This window comes from Cyphomyrmex costatus, unplaced genomic scaffold (assembly GCF_001594065.2).
Source record: "Cyphomyrmex costatus isolate MS0001 unplaced genomic scaffold, Ccosl1.0 scaffold171, whole genome shotgun sequence".
Taxonomy (NCBI): Eukaryota; Metazoa; Arthropoda; class Insecta; order Hymenoptera; family Formicidae; genus Cyphomyrmex; species Cyphomyrmex costatus.
In genome coordinates this window covers 9,739-21,843 of record NW_017275727.1, presented here as the reverse complement: position 1 = coordinate 21,843, position 12,105 = coordinate 9,739, and the positions used below count along the sequence as shown (strand labels likewise).

The 12,105-nt window shown below is 50.1% G+C and overlaps 1 protein-coding gene across 1 annotated transcript; it reads left to right on the top strand.

Annotated features, from left to right (window-relative positions):
• The first annotated feature begins 5,898 nt into the window (after positions 1-5,898).
• Positions 5,899-6,828, top strand: LOC108771979 (uncharacterized). Its single transcript, XM_018537410.1, has one exon. The coding sequence runs from the start codon at positions 5,899-5,901 to the stop codon at positions 6,826-6,828; it is 930 nt and encodes a 309-aa protein (XP_018392912.1).
• Positions 6,829-12,105: the final 5,277 nt, after the last annotated feature.

The following is a 12,105-nucleotide window of genomic DNA, read 5'->3' as shown; positions in this document are numbered from 1 at the left end:
CTCGAGTGTTGTGTACATATACTTTTACATACTTTTATATTGCGTTGTACTTATTGAGTTTTACGTACTTTTATACTGAGTTTATACTTATACTCATACCTATACTCATACCTATACTCGTACCTATACCTAGACGTATTAAGTTTTATGTATCGAGTTTTACGTATTAAGTTTTATGTATTGAGTTTTACGTACTTTTATACTGAGTTTATACTTATTGAGTTTTACGTACTTTTATACTGAGTTTATACTTATACTCATACCTATACTCATACCTATACTCGTACCTATACCTAGACGTATTAAGTTTTATGTATCGAGTTTTACGTATTAAGTTTTATGTATCGAGTTTTACGTATTAAGTTTTATGTATCGAGTTTTATGTATCTTTTATACTGAGTTTATACTTATACTCATACCTATACTCGTACCTATACCTAGACGTATTAAGTTTTATGTATCGAGTTTTACGTATTAAGTTTTATGTATTGAGGTTTACGTACTTTTATACTGAGTTTATACTTATTGAGTTTTATGTATAGAGTTTTATGTATCGAGTATTATGTATTGAGGTTTACGTATCGAGTTTTACATATCGAGTATTATGTATTGAGGTTTACGTATCGAGTGTTATGAGTTTATACTTGAACTTGTACTTTTACTTATACTTGAACTTGTACCTAGACGTATTGAGTTTTATGTATTGAGTTTTACGTATTGAGTGTTGCGTATTGAGTTATATACTGAGTTTGTACTCCGCAGTCATTCGCATGCACGTATGGTAACGTTACAGAGAGAGTTTTATACTTTATCGTCATTGTACGCACGTGTGTATCGTTGCAGTATTGAAAGGAATAAAGAACGACAACGATATCGTGATACATTGATATATTTATTTTTGAAATATACATATATTGATATATATATATATATTTTATATACGAATAAAAAAATTATTATTATTCACACGACGTCTCGTTTATTTATCCACGAATTGTGCGATCCGTCGAATCCCAGCCACTTGACGTACACCTTGTCTCCTTTCTTACGCAGTACTTTCTCCACGAGATACACGTCGGGATCAGCGACGCGACGCAACTCGTGCTCGTAGAATCCTCCGGCGACCGGTTCGCCGCGATAATCCTTCAGGAGATACGTCACGGGATTGGTCCTCTGCACTCTGACGATTCGAAACACCTCCGTGGTCCAATTCGGCGTGTAGCCCTTCTCGAAGATCGTCTTGTACTTGCTCACGCGTACCGCGTCGCCCACTTTGAACCTCGCGGGACCGGCGATCTTTATCGCGCCGTACACCGTGTCCAGGAGTCTCTCGGCGACAGCGGGGGTCACGTCGGCGGGCCGCATGCCGATGGTGCGATGCTTGCGCGCGTTGTAATCCGACACGAGACGCGGCAGCGCGTCGACCCACTTGTACGTGCCGTTGAGCGTAAACATCTTCCACATGTCGTTCTTCAACGTACGATTGAACCGCTCGACCACCGACGCCTTCATTACGGAATACGTGGAGTAGTGATTGATGTCATGCTTCTTCAAGAGTTTCTCCACATGAGAATTGTAAAACTCCTTCCCCATATCCGTTTGCAGGTTCTTGGGGCATCTCCCGCTCTCGCGAATTATCTTCGCGATAGCGTCGGCCGTCTCGCTACCGCCCTTGCTCCCGAGCGGCGCGGCCCACGCGTACTTGCTCAGCACGTCGATGACGGTGAGCACGTAGTGACGGCCCCTGTTCTGGCTCGAGTACGGCCGCATCTCGACGATGTCGGCCTGCCACAGATCGTCGTATCCCCGTACCACGACGCGTCTTCGCGGAAAATTTCTTCTCGCCGGAGCGTGCAACTCCTCGACGAGTCTGCGCCTCTCGACGCTCATAATGATACTCGACGGTCGACTGAGTCGTTTCGTCGAAACGCTACTCAATTTATAATAACGCCCGCTTCGCGAAGTTCCTCGATGATCGAGAGCATCTCGTTGCCGTGAGCGGCGTTGCCCGCTCGATGCGAGGCGTCGAGCAACCGCAGACGTTCCACCAGCTCGTTGGGATCGTCCCAGTGCACGTACTCGATCGCGCCGTCGTTCAACGTCATGGCGCGAGGTACTCCTTTTCCCGATTTTTTCTTAGGCGTGACCAACGGCTTTATTACATTCCTGTACTTGTGTCCCCTGTTGGCCAGTACTCGGCCCAGCGGATGGTGCTTGTGTCTGTGCGCGTTCGTCGCCTGCAGCAGGCTCTTGTACTCGCGCATGTCTTGTTCCGTTTGAAGCGTATCGTCGGGAATTCTCTTGAAGATCAGCTCGTAGAGGCCGGGTGTACCGGCGTGTCGCACGCCGTCGATAATTATGTTATCCTCGTTATCCACGTCGAAACGCTTACTGCCGAGCATCAATCCGTCCTTGTCCAAGTAAGCGCCGTACACGCGATCCATCCCGCTGTCGTTGAGTCCTCGCAGGACAGGCTCGACGTACCTCAGACTCAGCGGGCCCATATTAATTCGTGATTTCTCTCGGTTCTCCGACGAATGATTCTGATCGGGTATCGCGAGCGTCGCGTACGTCGTTTCGGAAACGTCGTCGAATGACTCTGACGGTTGGGTAGGTGCATGCGGTGTGGAGGTTATCGGCGTTCGATCGAAGAAACGCGTGCGCGGAGTCACGAAGAAGTCCTCCTCCTCCTCCTCCTCCTCCTTCTTGCGTTTAGGAGTAGCGGCATACGACTCTGTCTTCGTTGCGCGCACGACGGGACCGGCGATCCGTCGCAACGGCTCGACGATAGGCCCGAAACGCCTGTCCAGCGCACGGTCCTCGTCGATTCTACCGGTCTTCAGAGCGCGGTGCTTCCTGCGGATCGACTCGCTCGTCCGCTCGATCTCCCTCGCGATTTTTTCGCGCTCGTTAGCCATCTCGGTCGAGGTACGAACGACGAATGACGGCGTTACGGTATCGCGAACTCGTTAAATCCTCTTCTGTATCTGCCGTTTGCGATCGCACTGTCCTTGTCTATCACTACGAATCCGTACCTGTGTCGCCAACACTCGCGACACAGCGCGCGAAACGCGTCGTACGACATGTCGGTGTTCACGTGGTCGTTGTAAACGTGTCTCAGGTTGGTACCGTCCTGCTCGAACAGAATCAGCAGATTCGCGTTGTCGCGTATCAGATGTTTGGGTATCCTCGCGTACGTCTGACAGAGATAGAAGCAATCGACGTCGGCGTGTCGACCCATCGCGAAGTACTCGCGCACCGCGTTCTGCTTGTCGCACGCCACGTCGTCGAAGACGAAGATGGAATTCGGTAGCGCCTCGTTCGGCGGAACGACGTCGCTGTTGTTGGAGAACGTAAAGTAGCCGATCTCGTCGATAGGTGTCAGCAATTTTTCGAGGTAGCGATACTTTGGCTGTCGCAACGATTTCGAGTAGACGTACACGTTCTCGAAACGTACGCCGTTCGGACTCTCGAGCAGGCTTATCAGCACGTTGGTCTTGCCGCAGTTCGACGGGCCGCAGACGATAGCGCGTACGGTACTCGGCAGCATGTTTCCATTCCTGCACGTTTCCCTCTCCGTCTGCACTTTGGCGTCGAGATTCGGCACCTCGATAGTGCGCGACTGACGCACGAACCGCATACTCGCGACTGAAAAACCTTCACCGCGAGCGGGCCTATTTATAGAGACGCGCGGAGCGAAATCGCTCAGTGATCGAGATGTTCGTCGTCGCGTAGGACCGTCTGCACAGCTTGACCTCCGCCGAGCTGGAATATGGACTAAGGTTATTCTGCTGCGAGAGTGCGAGCAGTACATAGATCAGTTGTGGGACTATAGACTGCCCGAGCACATACGAGCCGATTCGGAGGTTCAACGGTACCGAGTTGCCTGAAGCACTACAACCTGCCGAGTCAGCAGACGCACGTCGACGGTCCAGCGCCGTTGATAAAGAATTGCGGCGAATGTCAGCGAGGAACCTGTTGAATCGGGCGATAAACGCGCTTCCGTTCGAGTTGCATATCCCCGGCTACTAGTTTTGCGGCCCCGGCACTCGACTGAGGAAACGATTGGCCAGAGGCGACGCGGGAGTGAATCCGCTGGACGCGGCGTGCCGCGAGCACGACATCGCGTACTCTCGGAGCAACGATCTCGCCAACAGGCACGCGGCGGACGAGGTACTCGCCGCGGAGGCGCGAAAACGCGTCACCGCGAGAGACTCGGCTCTGGGCGAGAGAGCCGCCGCTGCGGCTATCTGGGCAGCGATGAAAGCTAAGACCAAGATCGGCATGGGTATGAAGAAGAGGAAGAGGGAAAAACAACCTACCAAACGTACCGCGAGGAAACGGATTCTTCCGACCGCGAAACGAGGCGGCGTATTGCCGATTCTGCCACTGTTGGGCACCCTGATCGGCGGAGCGGCCGGTGTGGCGAAAGCGGTGAACGACAGCAAAGCTGCTCGACGTCAGCTCGAGGAGCTGCAACGTCACGATCGCGCGATGGAGCAGGGCCGAGGGCTCTATCTCGCCCCGTACAAACGCTGACACGGACAGAAAGGAGAACAAAAAAAAACGTCGAAGAAACGATAAGAATGCCCACGGGCGCACCCACCAACGTGCAACTGGACCGGCTCGCGCGGCGTATGCGCGTACCGTACTTTAGGGGGGTCTTCATGCGCAACGCGTTACCGACGAGCGGCGCGCGCCGCAACGAGAGCGGTATCGTGAATCTGGACGACGCCACGGGACCTGGTACTCACTGGGTGGCGTACGCGAAGAGGAAGAACCGCGTCGTGTACTTTGACAGTTTCGGCAATCTCCGACCACCCGAGGAAATCGTGCGATACTTCGGCTTTTCTACCGCGATAGAGTACAATCGAACGTCGTATCAGACGTACGATCAGACCTTTTGCGGACAGATGTGCCTGCGGTTTCTACGAACCGTTGAATTTTAAAAAGCCCTACGAGACGTCGTGCGATCTCAGTACTCGTCGAACCGTCATGTCGCTGACGCTCACGCTGAGCGGGAGGAGCAGCGTCCTCGCGGCCTGCTACTTTCCAGCGATAGACCTGAGCGACGGCGACTACGAGCTCGGTCTGACGATGTTCGAGACCTATAACACGATACCGAACGTGAACGATTCCAACGACAAATTTTACTTTGGAAACGACGACGAGGAGATTACGATCCCCAAGGGTTCGTACGAACTGCGAGCCATAAACGACTTTCTGAAACGCGCGATCTCGCGGAAACGTCCGCTGCCCGATGGCGCGGTGCGCGGAGACGACGACGACGCGGAGTACCCGATAACGCTCCGCGCAAACTACAACACGATGAGATGCGAGATCGCGTGCGCCTACCGAATAAACTTTGACAAACCCAATAGCATCGGGTCGCTGCTGGGATTCTCGAAGCGCGTACTGGAACCGCGAAAATGGCACCAGTCGGACGCATCGATCAACATCATGACCGTGAACATCGTCCGCGTGGAGTGCAACTTGACTGCGGGCGCGTACAGCAACGGCAACAGCGTGCACACGATACACGAATTTTCACCGCAAGTTCCACCGGGAGATAAGGTGTCGGAAAGGCCGACGCAGATCATTTACCTTCCGATCGTCGCACGGAGCGTTACCGATCTAACGATACGCGTCGTCGATCAGAACGGACGGCCGATCGATTTTCGCGGGGAGGAGATCACCGTCAGATTGCACGTGAGACGGCTACAGCGATAGGGCGCGCGCGCGTGAGATGCTCGTGTTGAACCAGCGGATAGATAACGTATCCTTCGCGCAGCTCGACAGTGCTCGCTCATCCGGACGCGTCGAAAAGAAGAGGAAGAGGCTCAGTGCTTCGAACGTGGAGTTTTTAAAATCTCTGGGATTCGCGGTGCGCAGAGAACGATGACCGACATTCTGAACGTCAAGAACAAGCCGGTCTTCGACGATCGCATCGTCAAGATCGAGACTCACACGTACAATCCATACGTGAACACGACGTTCGGACACAGCGACGAGATACGAATACCCATACAGCAGCAGGATCTGTACGCGTTACCCTGCGAAAGCTCGCTCTACGTCGAGGGAAGACTCACGTCGAAAGAGGAAAACGCGGACCCAAAGCCGCAGCTTGGGGTCAATTGCATGGCGTTCATGTTTGAGGAAATTCGCTACGAACTCAACGGCACTGAGATCGATCGTGGCAGAAACGTCGGAATGGCTAGCCTCTTGAAGGGCTACGCAACGTTTTCTAGTGACTACGCGTATCATATGGAGAATGCAGGATTTCCGCATCCGGTTTTTGACAACGATGTAAAAAGACTAGTATCGAGCGATGGATACTTTAGTTTTTACGTGCCGTTGAACATGCTGTTTGGCTTTTGCGAGGATTACAAACGCGTGGTGATCAACGCGCGTCACGAACTGATTCTGATACGAGCGCGCAATGACACCAATTGCGTCAAGGGAGATCCAGCGGCCGAGCCGAAACTCGAACTGTTCAAGATACAATGGCGAATGCCCCACGTCACGTTGAACGAAGTCAATAAACTGTCCATGTTGCGTATCCTGGAGAACGGACGATATCTCAGTATGAGTTTCCGTTCGTGGGATCTGTACGAGTATCCTCTGTTACCGAGCACGACCAAGCACTCGTGGGCTATCAAGACTACGACTCAGCTCGAGAAGCCGCGATACGTCATCTTTGCTCTGCAGACCGATAGAAAGAACAACATGACAAAGTATTCAAATTACTTCGACAATTGTAAACTAACCAACGTGAAACTCTATCTGAATTCCGACTTTTTCCCGTACGATGATCTAAATCTAGATTAGGACAAACGCAAAAACGCCATTTTGTACGACATGTTCGTACGTTTCCGTACATCGTACTATCAGATCCTCCGCGAAAGAGGTGAAACGTTACTCAGGGCGGATTTCTTTAGGGATCGTTTCCCTATAGCAATCATCGACTGCTCTCGACAGAACGAATCGGTCAAGAGCGGCACCGTGGACGTGCGTTTGGACTTTGAACTCAAAGAGAACGCTCCCGCTAATACCGCTGCCTACTGCCTCATCATACACGATCGCGTGATCGAGTACAACCCGCTGACCAACGTTGTGCGCAAGATCGTCTAAGCGCGCGATATAAACGTCCACGAAACATCGTTTGCATCAGTCGACATGCACACACCGACGTTCGTGGATCTGCAGGGTTTCGTCGTCAATGGGCGATTCGTCGTGAAGGAAGCGGCGGTGCTGAAATGCGGGACCGTGCTCGCTCACTACGTCTTTACGAGTCCCGTACCATGGAGGTCATTGACAGGATCCGACAGGTCCTGCGCTTCCTGGTTGATTGCCTGTCACCATGGATTGCAATGGACGGACGGGACGACCCCGTACAGCGAGGCGAAACGCCTGATTACCAGTGCTGCATGCGGGGAGGAGGATGCTGTGGTGTACGTCAAGGGACTTGAGAAACGAACGTGGCTGCGAGACTTGCTTCTGGACGACGAACGCGTGCACATCGAGACCCTGGATGCGGTTTACGAGGACACCCTATCATTAGCCGATATGGATGCCGCTGATACTACGCGATGCGGACATCACGCTACGAATTGCGCCATGCAAAATGTATTCAAACTGTATAACTGGTGGTTGCGAAGAAATTTTTTGAAATAAAAATTATGTAAACGTATTTACCTTGTATTTTTTAAAATAAAAATTACGTAAACGTATTTACTTTGTATTTATTTTTTATTTCTCTCCCTTGTTTATGTACGTAGTATGTATGCATATACGCGTCGACAGTATATAGACGGTGCGTAACGCTCTTTTCGTTCATTCGTAATCTTACGAGCGTCACGGCATACACCGATTGACCGACTGTCCACATCGAAAGTGTGCCGAGCGCAATGGGGGGCAGCGGTTCGAAGGATACCGCTTTTAAACCGACGAAACACACCCATTATTGGGAGTCGAAGGACAAGCCGTCGAAGGACAAGCCGTCGTCGCATAACCAAAGATACTATTGGGAGTTGCCTACGTCGAAGGACAAGCCATCGTCGCAAAACCAAAGATACTATTGGGAGTTGCCTACGTCGAAGGACGAGCCATCAACGTCGTCGAAATACGTGCGTCCTCGAAGTCCTCCCCCTCCTCCACCATTACCACCGCGGAGGCCTCCTCGATAAAATAAACACTCCTTCCCCTACCGTCTTACGAACAAAAACATTTCTTGAAATCGTTTGCGATAACAGCGAGTCTTACGAACAAAAACAATTCTTGGAATCGTTTGACCTGTCGCGACAGGTTCTCCCCCACTCTCTTCCCTCCACTCCCTTCGATTTGCGCTATTTACCCGATCATTCTCGCTACGCTCGTCTGCACGAACGGATCATGTTCGGCTTCTACTCCGAGATGGGCAGCCCTCAGAAGGAATCGTAAGTTTTTACTCTTCTTTTATTTTCCTTCGACTTTACTAATTACCGTCGTACGCAGGACGAAGCGTCGCGCGGTGCGCATTCTGAGTCGACGTTACGAGCTGACAGCAACGGGCTACAAGTTTCTGGAGATCGGCGTCAACGTCGGTCCACCGAGCTACGTGGAGATCGTTCTGGGCGATCATCAAGGACGCGAACTGCCCATGTCCCTCGAAACGTGGAAGGGACTCTACAAGCAGCGACTGAACATCTACAAGTTGCTGCGCAACGAGCACAAGGACAATTTCGTAACCGTCGGACCGATCACGGTAGCGATCTACGCGCACACCGATCTTACGCTCGTACGACTTGAATCCCCGACCGTACACGTCACGATGATTGAATCGACGCTACGCCGTATGTTCGATCTCGACGGCTGCATCGACGTTACCTTCGAGCGATTGTCCCGACTCGTCGATACCATCGACATCAAGTACACGCGCTTCGCCAACGTCGCGAACGCTATAAGCGAGAGCGACGTCTTCGACAAACGCCAGCTCGTCGATTGCGAGCTTCTCGCTTTGGTTTTTAACGCGCGATTAAAATTAATAATGTATAACACTTACTGTACTACAAAATTATGAATAAAAAAAATATATATACTCTGCACACGCGTACTTTCTTCCTAGCCTTTCTTTCCCCTCCCGCGCGTTATACTACAATTATATATATTACACGATTAAATATAAGTATATATTGCACGATTAAAATAAAATTATCCTTCGAAACGAATCTCGGCGTTAGACTACGCGCGATTATATTTGTAAAGTAATCGTACGTAGGCCGTCGGCTACCTTACGGCGGCACCGGAGTTCTTGTTATATACAATAGATAGGGCCGCCGCAATTGTTTTTATATATACATTAGATAGGGCCGAGACGTTTTTCTCGCCGATGCATCTCGTCGTCAGTGTTCTTTCGTCTGACCTGACGAGCGTAATTGCGTGCGCCGTAATTTTGTCCAAAGTTCTTCCGCAATCGTGGCGAAAGCCGCTAACGCGGGAAGATCGCCGTATGTGTGCGCGAGTGAGGGTGTGTGTGCGTGTGCGTGTGTGTGTGTGTGCGTGGGCGCGTGAAATTAAAAAAAAAGACAAAAAAAAACATGGGGTACCGCGAGCCCCCTCGCGAACAATTTTTGAGAGAGTTTTTCGAAGACGTTACACGATTAGAGGGGGCGATGGACATCGCCATAGACATTGCCATGGAGGTAGCCATGGAGGTAGCTATGGATATTGAGAACCCTCCATGGTTACCTCCGACACCCCCTCCATCACCTCCTATGGAGGACGTCGTCGTCATCGACGACGAGAACGGTGGCGACGACGACGCCGACGAGGACGACGACGACGTCGTCATCATTGGAGAAGTACGCGTCGTAAACGACTACGTCGACGTGGACAACGAGGACGTCGTCGTGGACGACGAGAACGTCGTCGGTGAGGCTCCCCCGATTGACCAGGTGCTGATGCACCATATGCAGGTGGGTGAAGTGGAGGATTTCCTCCTACTCCTCGCCCACCTGCATACGGAGTGGCGATAGGTAAATCGGGGGAGAGCTACCACTGATACTACCGATGCACGTAAGTAACATTTATTTATTTAATCCTTGCTGTCGTCGCCCGATGACTTCATCGGCTGTGGCGGCCTTTTTGTAACGAAATATCCCGAGGGGGACGACAGGGGGGAGGCCCCGGCGCGGCGGTTAGGGCGAAGGGGCGGCGGAGGCGGCGGCGCGATAAGGCCCCAGGGCAAGGAGCCTGCGGCGCGGCGGCGGCGGCGCGATAAGGCGGCCAGCGGCAACCTCCCCTCCCCCGTACCTTCCCCGCGCACCTCACCCCCCCTCATTGCTCCCGAGTTCGAATCCTCCTAGTCTATCTACTACTTGCGGATACAATAAACCACGTCACTAAGTTTTTTTACTACGCAATAAGGGCCCTCCCAGCTACATTGCAACTTGGGAGCTCTCCCTCTCACTCTTCGAGGATTGTAAAACCAAACTTGTTGCCCATCTTCGAAATGAATTCGCCTGGCTTTCTGATCATACCAGGATTTTGTTTGTGAAGATTTTATATCTAATCACCTTCTTACGTCTTCATGAATTTTCTCTAATTTCCTTTTTACTTTACTGGAATAACCTTCTAATGAAAAATCTGTTTTTTCAACATCAGGTGGGTTACCGCGTAACAAATCCATTGGCAATCTGAGATCCTTCGCAAGGTAAAGCTCCGCTGGAGACATTCCAGTGGCCTCATGTCTAGAAGTCCTATATGCTAGTAAATATAGTGGGATCCATTTATCCCAATCTTTCTGATTTTCCGATATAAATTTCGCTAAATAATTCGAAATTGTGCGATGCTGACGTTCCACCTGTCCATCCGACTGTGGGTGGAGAGGGGTCGTCCTTGTCTTTTTAATCCCTAATACATGCGACAACTCACGGAAGACTCGTGATTCAAAGTTCCTCCCTTGATCAGTATGAACCTCTAGGGGAACTCCATGCCTGGAAATAATTTGATTTAGAAACTCTTCTGCAATAGTTTTAGATGTAACATTTTTTAAAGGAATAGCCTCTACCCATTTGGAAAAACAATCTACAACAACTAACAAATACTTGTTTCCGGAGGAAGTTACGGGTAAAGGACCAAGAACGTCCATCTGGACTCTTTCGAAAGGCGCCCCAACGTTATAAACCTGCAAAGGAGACTTTCCTTTCCCGGGAGGACCTTTTCTTTCGGTATCAATAAAACGTTGGACAAATTACGAAAACGTTTCTATTGATACCGAAATGCCCTCCCGTAGGGGAATTATGTCCCTCCTCCAGAATTTGTTTGACTCGACTTTTGGGTATTATTAGTTGAAAAATTTCTTTTTTTAAATTCGGGGCTTGCCATTTCTTGAAAAGAACGCCATCCTTTACGATTAAAGCGTCCCAATAAGACCAATAGACTTTGGTGGAAATATCCTTCGCCTTCGCCGCTACTTCCTGCCACAGAGGAATCCTTCCTGCCACGTTCCTCATTTGCTTCTTTTCTAGATAAAAACAAGGAAACAAAAGGATCCTCCAACTGTTCCTCATGCCAATCCACGGAATTTCTTTCTTCCAGAATTATTCTTCCAACTAATTTTTCTTGCTTGGAAATATCCTTCAACTCCACATTTGTACAATATCGGCAAAAGTCTTCGGCACAAGGACGCCTCGACAGACGATCTGCATTTTTATGAGAGAGACCTTTACGATGAGTTACCTCAAAATCGTATTGTTGAAGTCTTTCCATCCAACGTGCCAGTTGATCTTCCAAATCCTTGAAGGACATAAGCCATTTGAGTGAAACATGGTCCGTTTGCACTAAAAACTTTCGCCCATACAGATAATGGTGAAAAGCCTTCACTGACTGTACTATGGCCAAAAGTTCACGTCGCGTAACACAATAATTACGTCTATTAAGCTGACACAGCCACTTCAGCACAATCGAAAAAAACTTACACAGAAATTTAGTGCTTTTTTGTTGCTAATTTGTTGCTCTATTCCCGATTTTGTTGCTCCAGCCAATTCCGAGAAAACAATGGCTGTGCTAGCTTAAGAATAAAGTTAGCACAGCCACTCAAAAAAATAAAAAAAATAAAAAAACAAG

What these genes read in the sequence shown, in the direction of transcription:
- LOC108771979 (XM_018537410.1), top strand. Translation starts at nt 5,899, where the DNA reads ATGACCGACATTCTGAACGTCAAGAACAAGCCGGTCTTCGACGATCGC.